Consider the following 15,375-nt stretch of genomic DNA (forward strand, 5'->3'; position numbering starts at 1 on the left):
AATACTAAAGTAAAACTATCACAGTGTAAATTATAAACAAGCACTGCCACAGTATCATGTATATGTTAACATTGTTTTATCACTATTGATATCTTATAAGTTATTGTATGGTTGTCCTACATCCTGCCAATGGTCATGCAGTATGTCTCGTACGTACATAAATGTTTATGATTTTGAAGTCTGCATCGAAGTACAACATTAACCTGTAAAAGTGTTGTAAAACTTTAAAGGGGTATAAAATGGATAAGCTGGAGTGCTGTTTGTCTCCTGTTTCTGCCCTCTCGCCACATAGTTGGACTGCTCATTAGTTTTGTCAGGACTTCGCAGACATTTTGGAACTGTGTTTATTTACGGCAATAATAATCAGCAGTACTTTAAAAAAAAAAAAAAAAAAAAAAAAATATTCATCTATTTAATTATGGGTTGATTTTTAGTCATCTTTCTGTCCTTAGCCCTGTTTTCAACCCACAATTACCACTGACTCTTATTGGTTGTTTATCTTTTGAACCTGCAGTAGATGTGTAATCTATCTATCTATCTATCTATCTATCTATCTATCTATCTATCTATCTATCTATCTATCTATCTATCTGTCTGTCTGTCTGTCTGTCTGTCTGTCTGTCTGTCTGTCTGTGTGTGTGTGTGTCTGTCTGTCTGTCTGTCTGTCTGTCTGTCTATCTATCTATGTATGTATGTATGTATGTATGTATGTATCTATCTGTCTGTCTGTCTGTCTGTCTGTCTGTCTGTCTGTCTGTCTGTCTGTCTGTGTGTCTGTCTGTCTGTCTGTCTGTCTATGTATGTATGTATGTATGTATGTATGTATGTATGTATGTATGTATGTATCTATCTATCTATCTATCTATCTATCTATCTATCTATCTATCTATCTATCTATCTATCTATCTATCCATCTCTCTCTCTATCTCTCTAATAATACTGTAGGACTGTTGGCCTACTTGTAAGTTGTAGTTTCATTTTCAGGTATCCAGCTTTTACTTCATGTTCCTCTGCTACAAGTACCAGTTTGATCAAATGTTCAAATGTAGCGTGAGTAGCAGAAGTAGCAGCAGGTAAAGGAAAACTTCAGCAAACATTTGTCAGCCTCCATTAGTAACCAGTGGCAGCACACAGGAGTACGTCTGAGGCAGAGAAACCGTCAACAGGATTTTATTTTCCTTCTTATGAAGGAAAACTAACGTGTTAATTCTTGTTTTGTTTTTCTCCAACTAACTTTAACAGACGTAAAGCCGTTCAAGCCGCACCTGATTAAAATGTTGTCTATCTTTTGTACTTTTTCCACTTTTGCAGCTGTGGCATCAAAACATCTCGCGGGTGACTGAAGTCGCTGGAACACCTGTTCCGGTTTTTTAAGCGCACCTCCAGCAGAGGGCTGAAGAGCCGAGCGGTCACCAGACAGGACGGGTGGGGTCAGGAAATGCAGTCTTACCCCCTCCCTCTCGCAACCCTCCTTCCCCATTGGTCGCCCGGCCGTCTTCGGAACATTTTCGCGTTCGGCGATTGGCTGCTGCGCTCAACGGCTCGCGTTTGATTGGTCGAAAACGTCGCGATGTCTGTGGGCTGAGAAGTTGATGCATCCGTTGGTTCCTGAGCTGTGGGTAGAGAGATTGAACAGGGGCCGGGCCCACAGCGGAGAAATGGCGAGTACGGTCGACGAGAACGGGTGCGGAGTGGAAACGCAGAACCCGGAGCCGCAGGGACCGGGCCGGGGCGCGGCCCGATGGGGCTCACAACACGCCGGTGCCCGAGAACTGGCCAATTTGTACTCGCCAGGTGAGTCGATCCTCCCAGCGGCACCGTCTTATGAGCTTCTCCTCCTCCTCCTCCCCCCCCGGTTCAAGGTGTCCATGCGTGGCGTTAACATGACGACTATTTAGTTACCAAGAAAACAAACAGTCGGGGGGTAAATATAAAAAAAAACAACTATATAAACGAACAAGAGCAGCAGGTTTTCTTTGTCTGCTGGCATTAGACGACACCGGACAACCAGGGGCAGTTTGTGTGCTTGTTCCAGCCACAATGGTGTAGTTACACAATAGGAAGCATGTGAGATCGGTTAGATTTGTGTTGTTGTTGTTGTTGTTGTTTTTTTGGAGTCGCTGTGATGCTTTGACATTTCGAGCATCGGGCAGAGGTTAGAAGAATCTGCTGCTTCTTGCTTTAGGCTTCACAAGCACTCATTTTGGCCACGGAGCTGCCGTGACCTTTCATACCAGTGTTTGCTGCGAAGTCACTGCAACTCCGAAAGCGATGCAAAAACAACAACAACAACAACAACAACAACAACTAATGCTCCGGATTGTTTGGACATTTCCATTATTCCCACCACGCACCTCGTACAAATACTTGAGGCATTTTGAGATCCTCGTGTCAAACCCGAGAGCTTTTTTTTTGTTTGTTTTTTTCAGACTTGTGTGTGCCAGAGTGGGTTTACTTAAGCCAATAAAGGTGCAATGCCACGTTGGACCTCAAGAGGCGATAGTGAGTCACTTGTACTGTCCAGTTCAGCTCTCGAGAGTTTTGTTCGTTTTTCTGATTTTGCGTATTCTTGGTTAGTAGTTGGCATTTTTGTTTTTTTAATTTTTGTTTTTATCATTCATTATTTTAAAGTTTGATTGTTTGAACCTAGCGGTGGATCGGCTAAAGAAACGGCGGTCGTTCAAGTCTGGAGTTTACGTTAAAGCTGGCTTCTCTCCGAACCACACTAAAACCAAGTTTTTCTGTACGACTTGCCTTCACGAGGGCACGATGAATAAGCAAAATGCGAAATACACGCCTGCTAATACATTATACAACTTTTCAGACTGGCGGCGATGCAAATTGGTCAGTTGTTAAAAAAACAAAAAAGGTTTGAATAGATTCGCGTCCGCTCATTCTTTAGAAAAACAAAGGATTCAACATCGCCGAGCGGTGAAGATCTCGTCCTGTTTCTCCTCACGCGACAGAAGAAGACGAGATTTTTAGTCCCAGTAGCCAAGCGAGTTGTGACGTGAGGGTCCATTTCACTTCCAGACGGTGTGATTGGTGATCGCCTTTACGACAGCTCAGAAAAATAAACCACCTCCCGAAACGATAAGAAAAAAATACTCCAAGTTTGTTTAAGACTTTAACACTGTCAGTAACAGTCGGCTACTTTTATAAGCCATCGCGACACGGCCAACGTTAGCATTAACAGCTGTTTACTCACCGGTCACCAGAGGAAACGTTGGGAGTTCGACATCCAGCTTCATTCCTTTATGCACCAACAGCTGTTTCCTGTTGTGGAAAAAAAACAAACAAAAACAAACATCAATGTTAACTTTTCTTCTGTTTCATTAGTAGTTTTAGCCACGGTTGCGTTTCCTGTTCCATTCAATCTAACTAACTTAAATTAGACAGTTTTTTTCTTCCTCTCATGTTGGATTGAAAGTAGACTGGACGCTACAGTGACTCACTATCGCCCCTTTAGACACAGAGTGGTACTACAAGACAGAACACGCTGACATATACGTATATGTCTGATATAATGTTAGCACTGCTTTTTCCTCACATGCTTTGGATAATTTTCGTACATTTTTTTGAGTGTTTAAAACAAAAAAATATTGCCACTTAAAGGCGGCAGCATGCTTCGAGTTGTAAGACGTGGACTGGTGTTTCAGGCCCAGCTGCTCACTGCAAGCGAAGAGCAGAGAAATATAACCACGCTAAGTGTCTCTGTTGTAAAGAACCATTTGATAAGAAGTAATTATGCTGACTAGTTTACTAACCTCAGACCATTTACCGTGACATCAGGTTCAGTCACTCTGGACTGCAGCGGGGACAAAGTATGACTGATAAGCAGAAAAGCTATGTTTTCAAATTTGTCCTTATCTAAATGCTCATGTTTTTTTTTTTCTTCAAGGCAAAAGATGTCAAGAATGGATGAGTGTCATCCTCTGCTTCTCTCTCATGGCCTTCAATTTCATTCACCTCCTTGCCAATTTCCATTTTGGACATTCGTGGTCCATCCTGTTGGGCATCGGTGAGTACCGAGTGAAAAACTGTATCCTGTCTGGATGTCGTAGCGTCAGCGATTGTCCGTCTTTATGATGCTTTTATTCTTTTCATTTTCAGTGGCAGGAATACTGACCGCGGACTTTGCGTCTGGACTTGTTCACTGGGGGGCTGATACGTGGGGATCGGTGGATCTACCCATCTTTGGAAAGGTACAGTTTGCCACAACTAAAGTCCACTGTTTGCTCTCAAAATAAAAAATAAAAAATATTTGACATAATTTATTCTGCCCGATCTGTCCTGCAGGCCTTTATACGTCCATTCAGAGAGCACCACATCGACCCCACAGCCATCACCCGTCACGACTTCATTGAGACCAACGGTGACAACTGCATGCTGACCATCGTCCCTCTAGCATACATGGCCTTTAACTTCCTCACCCTCTCCCCTGGTGAGTTTTGTGTCAACAAACTGACATTTTCCCCAGCATTAACATCCTGTAATCTGATCTAAGCATTTTTCTTCAAATATAAAACCGCAGAAAATAAAATAAAAGCAGCAACAAAACAAATGACCTCTTTCTGTCTTCCTTCGGCTGCAGCGGAGATTTACCATATGTACCCCTGGTACTGCTACTTGTTTGCGCTGGCCATCTTCGTGACCCTCACCAACCAGATTCACAAGTGGTCGCACACGTACTTCGGCCTGCCTCTCTGGGTCGTGTTGCTGCAGGACTGCCACATCATCCTTCCCCGCAAGCACCACCGCATCCATCACGTCTCGCCTCACGAGACGTACTTCTGCATCACTACGGGTTCGTCTCTTGTTTCCTCGGGGGGGATTGCAGATATAAATACACCGTGTTTTGAAGATGAAATGCTTACAGGATGAGAGCCAAGCAGATTTGACATTGAGTTCTCTCTTCTTCTTTTTTTTTTTTTTGTCCTCCAGGTTGGCTGAACTACCCTCTGGAGAAGCTGGGTTTCTGGAGGAACCTGGAGGATCTGATCCAGGGTGTGACGGGAGAGAAGCCCAGAGCGGACGACCTCAAATGGGCTCGAAAAATGAAGTAACCCTGCAGGCTGACTGCACCCTACCTCAGAAGACGCTGGCTCCGTCCACACTTCTCATCCCCTGTTTTGCCTCTTAAACTGTCATCCATAAGAAGAAAAAAACTAACAGATTCTGATGCCATAGCTTTAAGTCTTGCACATATTTATTTTTATTTTTTTTTTCAAAAGGAGGGCTTTGTTGATGGAATTTTTCATTACTCACTCATGAAGATAATCTCTTCATATTGCAATATATCCTTAACTCTTTGTATATCTAACACAACTGATCACTTTTCTAAGCCTTTTGCTGGGAACGCGTGGCCATATACATTTGAAATCAACCTGAGGAGATTAAACAAGCCGCCCGCTCTCTCTCTCCACTCGTCAGAAAATTCAGAACAAACACAAGAAAAAATACGTGAAAGAGTGAACGCTCCTTTTTTGTTTTTTTTCTCTCTGAAGCCTCAACTCTTCATCTGGATAAATCACATTATATTTAGCACTGCTCTATTATCTGTGGCTCAGTCTGTGCATCTCCACCTTATAACGATGGTGATGTGCAAGTAATAAAATTGGTCTTTGGTCATGGTAAGTAGCCGGGCTACGTTCACATAGGGTATCTGGATGCTTTACCAATGTTGATAGCTAAAGAAGAAATTAATTAATTACATTTGTCAACTTGCACATTTGGCTTCAGCGCTGCACATTTTTGATACTGTTTTGTTTTTTTTAAAGACTGTGATGACAAAAAAAAAAGAGTCAGTTTTATTTTAATACGAACAAACTCCCATTGTTGATTCTAAAACGCAGCCATATTTAATAGTTTGATTATGGATTTGTCAGCCTGAGACAATGACTCCAGTGACAGAGGGAGTGCTAATGCTACCATCAAGATGTTAAAGCAGAACAAATGCCTTTCATTGCTGACAGATCCAACATTTAGATTTTTGATTGGAATTGCTTGTTTTTCTGATGTGATCCGGCCATCGAAACAGTTCCATCTTTGATGATGGTGCAAACAGAAAGTCTCATTGAAATGTGTGTGTAACTGTAGTCAGTGTTGACGCTTGGCTTTTGGAAAATCCGGGCATGTATCCACTCATCATGCTGTCGTACCTGCTGGATTCGTCCGGCGCTAATAAGTAGTCATGTGTCCTCTGTGGAAAAGCGCTTTTTTTGTTGTTGTTGTGTGTTTCTGTTTTGACTCACGGTAAACAAGCGGTTTTGCATGAAAGAGGCACATGCGGTTTCGTCGAGCTGCCTTACAACACCGCAGATGCAGTACTTGGGTTTCTTTTATTTTTTGTTTCAGTTGCAGCACTTTGCGGTGCTGCCGTTGTTCTGGGGTCCGTGTCTCAGCTAATCCGACACAGACGCTCCAAAGTTATGTGCCAGCTGTGTGTAACATCGTTTTCACTCCTAACATCTCGCTATTCTTTTGTATTAATGGGACGGGACTGTCAGATGCAGAGCGTAACATTCCCGATGAGCGATGTTGCCATTGTGTACCTTCTTGGTAACTGACTCGGTGATGTTACAAGGGCTTCAGTGAAGGCTGACGATCCAGGAATTTCTTCAATCCTACAGATGATATTATTTGGTTGAAAGTTTTTTTTTTTTTATGCTTTAGTTGGTAATTTGTAAATGTATTGTACAGCAAATAACTATGCAGTGTAATAAGAGGCTCTTAACTTCTACGTCTTAACTTATCTGATTAGGTTAAAATGCCTTTTTTTTTCTAATAGTTTACACACGTTTGCTAAATTGGAAAACTGGAGTTGAAAAGAAATTTAGCTACTTAACAAACTGCATGACAAAATTACTTTTACTAATCAAGATGTCACTGCGCAGACGTAAGAATGCGTGCATGCATTTAGCATGTCGGCTTGTGCAAGCAGTGCACTTGGTCACTGGCGTTCCTTTGACTTTGTGAACAGCAGACACTGAGTTAGGGAGGACTGTGCTCGCTCCAGATTAAATTAACAGTACTGCTTTCAAAAGATGACCCCAAACTTTGACCAGACGGTCCCAGGTTCGAACCACCAAAATGTTGTCCTCATTCCAAGAATATCCCGGCAAAAGTTTCCAGGGTTTAAATGGGAGAAGCAAACTTAGCCGCACAGTTAGGTGGACCAGGTTAAAGGCTTACTTGTTAAGCTTCTGGTGTTGTAGTCAAAGTAGACAGTTAAATGATAGTAATAGTTAATGTTACAGCCAAAGTTATGCTTTTACATTATGTACTATTCCAATTTTTGAATCCTTCATACTTGATTATGTAAGATTATTCACTATAGGTCAACAGCAGGAATACACTGCAGATTGCATAGTGCTTGTAGAGTATTGTGAGAAGCAGTTTTGTGTGCGCTTGGTTGTGTAGTGTAAGATGGTAAATGGAAGGAGTCATTTGTGTGACTGTATCAAAGTTGATGGCCTTAGGTAAGTTAATGATCAGTATTAGAGAACACGTTCTTAGTGTCCTGTCCGACACGCTTGAACTTTAACAGACAAATTTCTGAGTACGAATATTGTTGTTGGTTCTGCTGGATGTTTCGGCGCTTCAGTAAATTGCTTTTTGTGATCTTATAAAGGTAATTTAAATAATTTAAGGATGTTTTGTGCTTTTGTAAATCAGCAAAATGGGGTAATAGCTAAGGATAACAGTTGGAAATACTGGATATGACACGCCATAATTAGTTGGAGATAAACAAAACAATTTCAGATTAAAAATATATCTTTGGAGATCAGCGGGAACTCAAACATCAGTAATCTTTGCTTGGAGTCAGACTTGCTCTAACTGTTGTAGTGGGGAGTCTGACATTATTTGTTATTATTCTCCAGATGATCTCAGGATTGTATTTAAGGTGTATTGTGAATTAGTGACAAAAAAAACAAAACTGAATTCGTAAAGTTAAGGTCGTTATTTCATGTATAAAAGTTGTTTAAATCACTTATTTACGTTAGATTTGTTTGGCTAAAATGGCTTTAAATTGCTTTCTATCGTAGCCATGAATCAGTACAGTGAACTCGGCCTCTTGTATTTGAGGTAGAATTCATCATTGTTTGGTTTGGAGACCGTGAGTTTTCATCAGTAGATTTGAAGGATATTTTTGTGCGGTTAACTAAATATTTTCATACTGGAAACCATTCAAATGAAAGCAAATGTTAGTAATTGGGATGGGCAGTTGTTGGTATGGTGTAAAGTGTGTTGGAAACACTCTTATAATACTCCTTGAACTTTTTATTGAATTGCCTTATCCTCTCTGATTGATTTCCTGTAAATCTTGCCAACGATGTTGGAAAACAGTTTATTGACTGACTTTAAATTACCCTTCATTTGACTCTCACTTCTTCTGAGGCAAGACCTACGAGGATGTTGTTGCTTATGTATGCCAGTGGTGATGGAGTTTCAGATATCAGAATAATGCCTTGATGCCTTTTTGTTGTCTTCCATCTGGGAGGCTTACAATGTATATATTAAACTGTATTTATAAATAAACTAATAAACAGCTCTCTCTGTGTTTTGTCTTTGTTTAAAGATGCTTACACAGCATAATCGGTTTAAACTCTGTTTTATGTTTCTGCAGCAAGAGTCTGACGTTTTGACATGTCACAGTAAAAAAAACACATGTAAACAATAAAACTGATGAACAGGGTCCTTATTTACAGTGACGATTATGAATATCTGCTATTACAAAAAAAAAAAAAAAAAAAAAAAAAAAAAAGGCCTGTTAATACAAAACGAATGAGCTGGCACCTGTTGGGAGGCCAGCTCTAGTTTTCCTTTGTCATTTTTGCAGCCTGACGTTTACCACCTCATCTATGACCTCTCACACCACAGATGCAGCTGTCACGTCACACCCCACGCTTACTTCCGACTATGAACAAATAATTGTTTGTATATTTCAGATGAAACACGACTTCTCCTTACACTTCAAGATGTTTGTTACAATAACGAACAGTTCAAGTACTCCGCAGGACTCACCTTTCCTCAATTTAGACTTTAAAAAAAAAAAAAAAAAGTCATAAAATGATCTCTGGAGCAACAAAGGAAGCCACGCTTTGCGTTTCTGCCGCGCGCACGCACCGCCGATCAACAATGAGAGAAGTACGTGCGCGCTCCCGCTGTGTAGCGACAAGATGGCGGTCGCCGCCGGATCAGGTAAATGATTGAGATATATTAATCGCCACGAAAAGCTGTCGTTGAATCATCGGCTCAATGAATTATTATTATTATTTTTTTTTAACGCCGTAGCTGTTTGCGTGTCGCGGTGGGGGTTTGATTACCTCGATTGGAGCTCGCTGCGTGAAAAAGATATGAGCTAAAAAAAAAACTAAAAAAAAAACCAACGCTTGCTTTGGAGAGGGAGGGAGGAGGAAGCGGAGCTAAGCTAAAGCTAACGTGGAGTTTTAAGTTAGATGAAACGAGACTGTCGATAAAGGACTTTAAAAAAAAAAAAAAAAAAAAGGGGGGCGATGAATCATTTAACACCAGTTCCCTGCACGCGGTTTCATTTATTTATTCGCTTAGTGAACCACAACATCGCCACCCTAACGTAACGTCAGCCCCGTCGGCGACATGAAGATTATTTACTGACGCTGAAAACCGATGCGTTGCAACCCGGAGGAGGTCTGTCGGCGTCCCCTCTCCTCCCCCCCTCCTAAAATGTCTGCTGCAGCCTCCCCGTCTTGTCTCTATAAACGTGAATACGTTTTTTTTTTTTTTTTTTGTCTTTCTCTTGAGACACTTTGACCGTCTGCTGAATGCAGAAAAGAAAAGCTGATCTGCGTTGGGTTTTCAATGAGGGCTCTGGAGACGAGACGAGATGAGATAAATGGCATGCACCAGCTGGCAAAGTGTGACTGTGTTTTGTTTGCACGGCTCGGTTCAACGGTGCAGCTCCAACGGTGCAGCTCCGTCGCGTCTCACTGCAGAGGCCAGATGATGCAGCAGCAGCAGCAGCATCGTCGAAGCCAGATGTTAAAAGTCAGAGGACATGAGGAACACCTGCCACCATCGAAAGGCTGATGAAAGCTGCCCAATTGAGGCGTTCCTGCCTTTCCGTGTGTGTGTGTGTGTGTGTGTGTGTGTGTGTCTAAATGAGTCACATCTTTATAACTGCAAGTCATTCCTCTCGCAGAAGCTTTTTTGTTGTTGTTGTTGTTGTTGTTGTTGTTGTTCAGCCCTTTTAGTACCTAACGCCACCCGTCCTGTTGTGACCTGTGCATGACAAAGCCTCTCCGTGTGTTTGCCCACAAACAGGCGTTAAAGTTCCTCGCAATTTCCGGCTCCTGGAGGAGTTGGAAGAAGGTCAGAAAGGCGTGGGAGACGGGACCGTGAGCTGGGGTCTGGAGGATGACGAGGATATGACCTTAACACGATGGAGAGGGGTGATCCTCGGCCCTCCGAGGGTTAGTGGTGCCTTTTTAAAAATTTTTTTTTTTAACCCTTCAGTCAGAACTGTGCTTTGGGGGGGCCCGAGACGAAAAGCTTAACGTACAGTTATATAACTCGGAGCTCAGGTTTGATCTGTATGTCCAAGTCTGTCGGCGCACAAATCAGACATGAGATGAAACGGGAAGACGGAAGAATAAAAATGTTGTCTGTGTCGTCGTACGCTGCTCTGCATTGATGACTCGGCTTATTAAACTAAATCTCAATGGGATGAAGTAATAATAATAATAAAAAAAGGAAACAGAAATTTTGATGCAGCACACAATAAAACACCCAAATTAAGATAAAAAAAAAAAAAATCCCACAAAGAGGCTGCAACCAACAGATATTTTAATTACTGACGAATCTGCCAATTTTCTTTTTTTCAATTTATTGATTGGATTAAAATACAGCTACATTTTTTTTTCTTTTATGGTTATAGTGTGTAGGTGGGGTATTTCCAGCTATAGATTTCACATTATATGTATCATTGAATGCATTTAGCATTGTGTGACATTTGTTGACGTTTGATGTGCTGTTTTCTCACCTCGGCCTACTTTTCTCCCTCCACAGACGAGCTATGAAAACAGGATGTACAATCTGAAGGTTGAATGTGGGCCAGGATACCCAGAGTCACCACCGTTTGTCAGATTTGTGACAAAGATAAACTTGAATGGCGTTCATACCTCCAACGGTGTGGTATGTAAATCTTCTACTCGCAGTCATTGTTTGAGTTGAATTACCTAAAATAAGATAAGATGCCTAATCTGTCAGAAGACTTTAAAGTAGATTTAAAAAAAAAAAAAAAAAAAAAAAAAAAAAAAAAAAGGTACTGATCATGATTAAATTTGAGGAAACATCCATGTTTAGTTCATGTTCTTGTTGTGGTGAAGAGGATTAATGTTATTTGGGAGCGTTTGCATTCATGTTAAATTACATCAGATCAGAGTGGCAGGTTTCCAAATCATTCATAGTGCACACAATGAAGGGAGCGCTCATTTGTCTGACTGTTGTGTCTATTGTGCAGTCTGGTCAGTCCAGATGAACAACTTCTTATTATAAGTGCAGGCTTGACTCTTCTGACAGCTCATGCAACCGTTGCATTCATTGTAGCGCAAGAAAATAACGTGACGTCCAGCTCCATTTTCATTTGGATATTTCAGGGTTTCATTCAAGTCCAAATCAGATTTAAAAAAAAATAAAACATTTACCTACAAATTTGGTAATATTGAAGGAGCTGGTCTTAGATTGGTGTCACTCAAACTGTGGTGTGTCAGTCAGACCAACCTGACGACACACACAAGAGGACAGTGGAGAACATTAGAGGTGTTAACACAATATTATCACCATACTTAAGTAACTATATGTTATTGTAGCGTTACTTATTATATTGATGCTGAAGTCATGATGCGTTATTATCACAATGCTCGGTCATTATACGATATTATCGTAATACTTTAGACACAATATTTTGGCCATTTTAAACATTTTGCATTATGCCGAGTACCACGATAACATATATTGTGATTTATTACCTTTTTTCAAATACAAATCATCTCCAGGAAAAAAAAACCTTATGTCAGTTTCTGTTTTATCTGGTAAAGTCTGTCCATTTCCCTTCAGTTTTTTTTTGTTTTTGTTTTTTGGCAACATTATTGGTTTGTCAAGCAGACGAACTGACGAACACCGTTTATATCAACTGGCCATAAATGTTGCACGCATGGTTTCTTTTCTTCTCGAGTGGTTGCACTTCCTCCAGTCGCTCATATGTGGCCACGCCCGCCCACCTATTGTTCTCGGATTGCCTTAAGTACCTCACAATTTAATGAGTAACGCTTCACACACCACAGACTGAAGGAACTGCAAATACATTAAAAAAAAAATCAGTCGGTTACAGGGTGGCGAGAAAAAACCCTGAACTCGGGTTTGGACTGGGAACGCTTCATAAAAGTAAAAGCTAAGACGGGAGACGATTTCGGTTTTTGACGTGCGCGAGTTCCCGTTGAAAATCCTGCACGGCAGGATTTGAGAGGGTCTGACATCACACCCCCTTCCCACTCTCTCTGCCCTGCAGGTGGACATGCATGCAGTGACTGCGCTGGCCAAGTGGCAGAACTCCTACAGCATCCGGATGGTGCTGCTGGAGCTGCGACGGCTCATGACTTGCAAGGAGAACATGAAGCTTCCTCAGCCGCCTGAGGGCCAGATCTACACCAACTGAGCCCCCTGCTACTTTTGCCTCCATCTTTTTTTCTCCCCCTTCCCCAACTCTCCTCTCTCTCTCTCTCTCTCTCTCTCTCTCTCTCTCTCTCTCTCTCTCTCTCTCTCTGTCTCTCTTTGTTTTCCTTTCATCGCTGTGTCCCTCCCATCTTCTGCCATGTGTCATTCCACCTCCTGCCAACATCCTGGTTGAGCGCACACCACACACACACACACACACACACACACACACACACACACACACACACACAGCAGGAGACTCAAGAGTACAACAGCAGATACACACACACACACACACAGCAGGAGACTCAAGAGTACAACAGCAGATACACACACACACACACACACACACACACACACACACACACACACACTTATTGAGCATTCATGAAAGTCATTCCAGGCCCCCCTCCCCCTCCCATCACTGGAGCTCTGGGTGGTCTCGACTCGTCAGTCCACGCCAGATATACGATCATTCGAATACTGTACATCTTACTAATCTTTTTTTATTATTATTTGTTAAAAAATGCAGATTGTACAATAACATAAATAATCTTATTGAGTGTATCTCTTTGTGTGTTTTGTATCATTGAAAACTGCCACTTAACATAATTTCACGTAGCTCACTAAACGTGTGGTTGGGAGATAATCCTCTGTCGGGGTGAACGTGTGGAAACCCTGCACCCAGAACACATTTAATTTTGCAATAAGTATGTATCATCGTGTGGCCAGATGAACTCTTTCCCTCAGTGTGTCTTGACATGGGCTTGCTCAGAGTTTTTTTTTTTTTTTTTAGTTTTCAAGCAGTCTCGTAAGCTGCAGCTCAACAGGTGGGCACACATGGCTTTTTAGTTCCTCTGTGTGAGAATCATCCAAAGTGAACGTTGTGTATCTATACCACTGTATCTGATCTTAATATGCATAGTCGGCATATCTACTGTAGATTTGCAGCTAAAAAAAAAACAAACGTGCTTTGAAAGTAGAAGTGAAATCAGCTACCTCTTTTGGTCCTGTGTATCGTCAGAGCAGTCGTCTGACCTGTGAAACTGTCTTTTGCTGCTTCATGTGACGGATTGTTTTACTTTCTCCACTTCTTTCATAAATCTGAATTCATGCTTTTCACGCATTTGTGTTGTTGTACGTGACTACGTGTTTGTGCTCATGGGGTTGCGGGTCATGCAAGATTATACGGAGCATTTCTACATAATGAGTTGACACATTTTATATATATATATATATTAAATAACTGCTGTTCTTCAATAACCCAGCAGATGTAGGAGACGCATCAAGAAATTATAATTAATAATAATCAGAGTAGAATATTAGGCCTCTACAAGCAAAGAAGTACAAGTCTTTCATATTAATTAGATTTTGACACATTACAGAATGAAACAATAAAACAGAAACCTGAGTGATAATTTGCACTCACATTTTTTTTTCCTCCATTTTGATTAATATTCTAAGATTAATTAAACTTTGAATAAATCAGGGCTGTCCAATTAAGTAAGTCATTCCATTAAGTAAGTCCCCCCACCCCCTAGTCTTGCCAGCTTCAGCCCATTAACATTTGGTCTACATTGAACCTGGATGGGGCCTGCAAAGTCAGCCAGCCTTTACACTGAACCGATGTAGGAGTGTACATGTTTCCCACTTCGTACCCTCGTAGCTCACATTTAGCCCCATGTACACATGCTGGCTGGGGTGGTTTGACATTAAGGATGACGTGTTTGTTCACTTTCTTGCTGAGTGTTGACTGAGAAGGTTGATACCACTCATGGATATGAAAAGTCAGAGCCAGGATTTGATTATCTTAGCTTAGCATACAGGCCAGAAACAAAGAAAAAACATAAACTGGCAAGCCTGGCTCGGTCTGAAGGTCAAAGAAACTTGTATAAATCCAGCTAACAACACATCTGGAGCTTTTCACTTACAAAGCAAATAAGCTGAAACGAGGTAGCGGCTCAGTGAAGACGCCACAGCAGACTGACTTGAAGGAACTCTAGCGTTTTCCAATCAAAAGGTAGTTTCCATAATCAAAGTTCATATTTATTATAAAAAACAGATTCAGCTCACCACTTGTTCCTTTTTAAGGTTGCTCACAAACTATATTTTGCCTCCTCTTAAATCAGCACCTGTCATTGATCAACCCTGACTTCCTCAGGAGGCCAAAAATTAACCAGCCAGTTAACCACTTGATGGTTGAAGAAGTACACAAAAACAACACAAATGCATACATGTCGCAAAAACTAAAGGCTAAAATCTTAAAAAGAAAAGGAGGACAAACTGATGTAAAAAGCACCTGCTGTTGGAAAATGTGCAGCAGCAAACCACATCACCATCAGAGGTGAGTGACAGTCGGCACACTGATCGCATCTGTGACAAGAGGACATTGAAGGCTGCCGGCCACATTTTATTCTAAATAAGACTCAAAAGCGCTGCTCTAAAGCGAACAGTACTGAAATAAACCAGTCAGGAATCTGCCTTTAAACAAACAGAGCTCTGCTCAGATGTGGTGCAGCGTAAACACTGATCATTTGAAAAACCAAATCAACACCATGATAGATGATCAAACAGGAGAATTCATCTTTTAATTACAATATTTGACTAATTATACAAATTTCACTGTGTTATTTTAGTTTGTTTACATATCAACCAAATTTAAGAGCTGTTTCCTTCACA

General features: G+C 41.3%; 2 protein-coding genes across 2 annotated transcripts; both read left to right on the forward strand.

Moving 5' to 3' along the window:
• The first annotated feature begins 1,579 nt into the window (after positions 1-1,579).
• Positions 1,580-8,554, forward strand: peds1 (plasmanylethanolamine desaturase 1). The gene is made up of 6 exons (XM_069140163.1): positions 1,580-1,794; positions 3,902-4,021; positions 4,114-4,205; positions 4,300-4,444; positions 4,595-4,807; positions 4,945-8,554. The coding sequence occupies exons 1-6, from the start codon at positions 1,593-1,595 to the stop codon at positions 5,064-5,066; spliced, it is 894 nt and encodes a 297-aa protein (XP_068996264.1). The 5' UTR covers positions 1,580-1,592; the 3' UTR covers positions 5,067-8,554.
• A 595-nt stretch (positions 8,555-9,149) lies between these two features.
• LOC138192636 (ubiquitin-conjugating enzyme E2 variant 1-like) lies at positions 9,150-13,818 on the forward strand. The gene is made up of 4 exons (XM_069140164.1): positions 9,150-9,204; positions 10,306-10,454; positions 11,050-11,175; positions 12,551-13,818. The coding sequence occupies exons 1-4, from the start codon at positions 9,183-9,185 to the stop codon at positions 12,695-12,697; spliced, it is 444 nt and encodes a 147-aa protein (XP_068996265.1). The 5' UTR covers positions 9,150-9,182; the 3' UTR covers positions 12,698-13,818.
• Positions 13,819-15,375: the final 1,557 nt, after the last annotated feature.

The sequence above is a fragment of the Embiotoca jacksoni genome, unplaced genomic scaffold (genome assembly GCF_022577435.1).
Source record: "Embiotoca jacksoni isolate LCO1_2020_lvr unplaced genomic scaffold, fEmbJac1.0.p SCAF_9, whole genome shotgun sequence".
Taxonomy (NCBI): Eukaryota; Metazoa; Chordata; class Actinopteri; family Embiotocidae; genus Embiotoca; species Embiotoca jacksoni.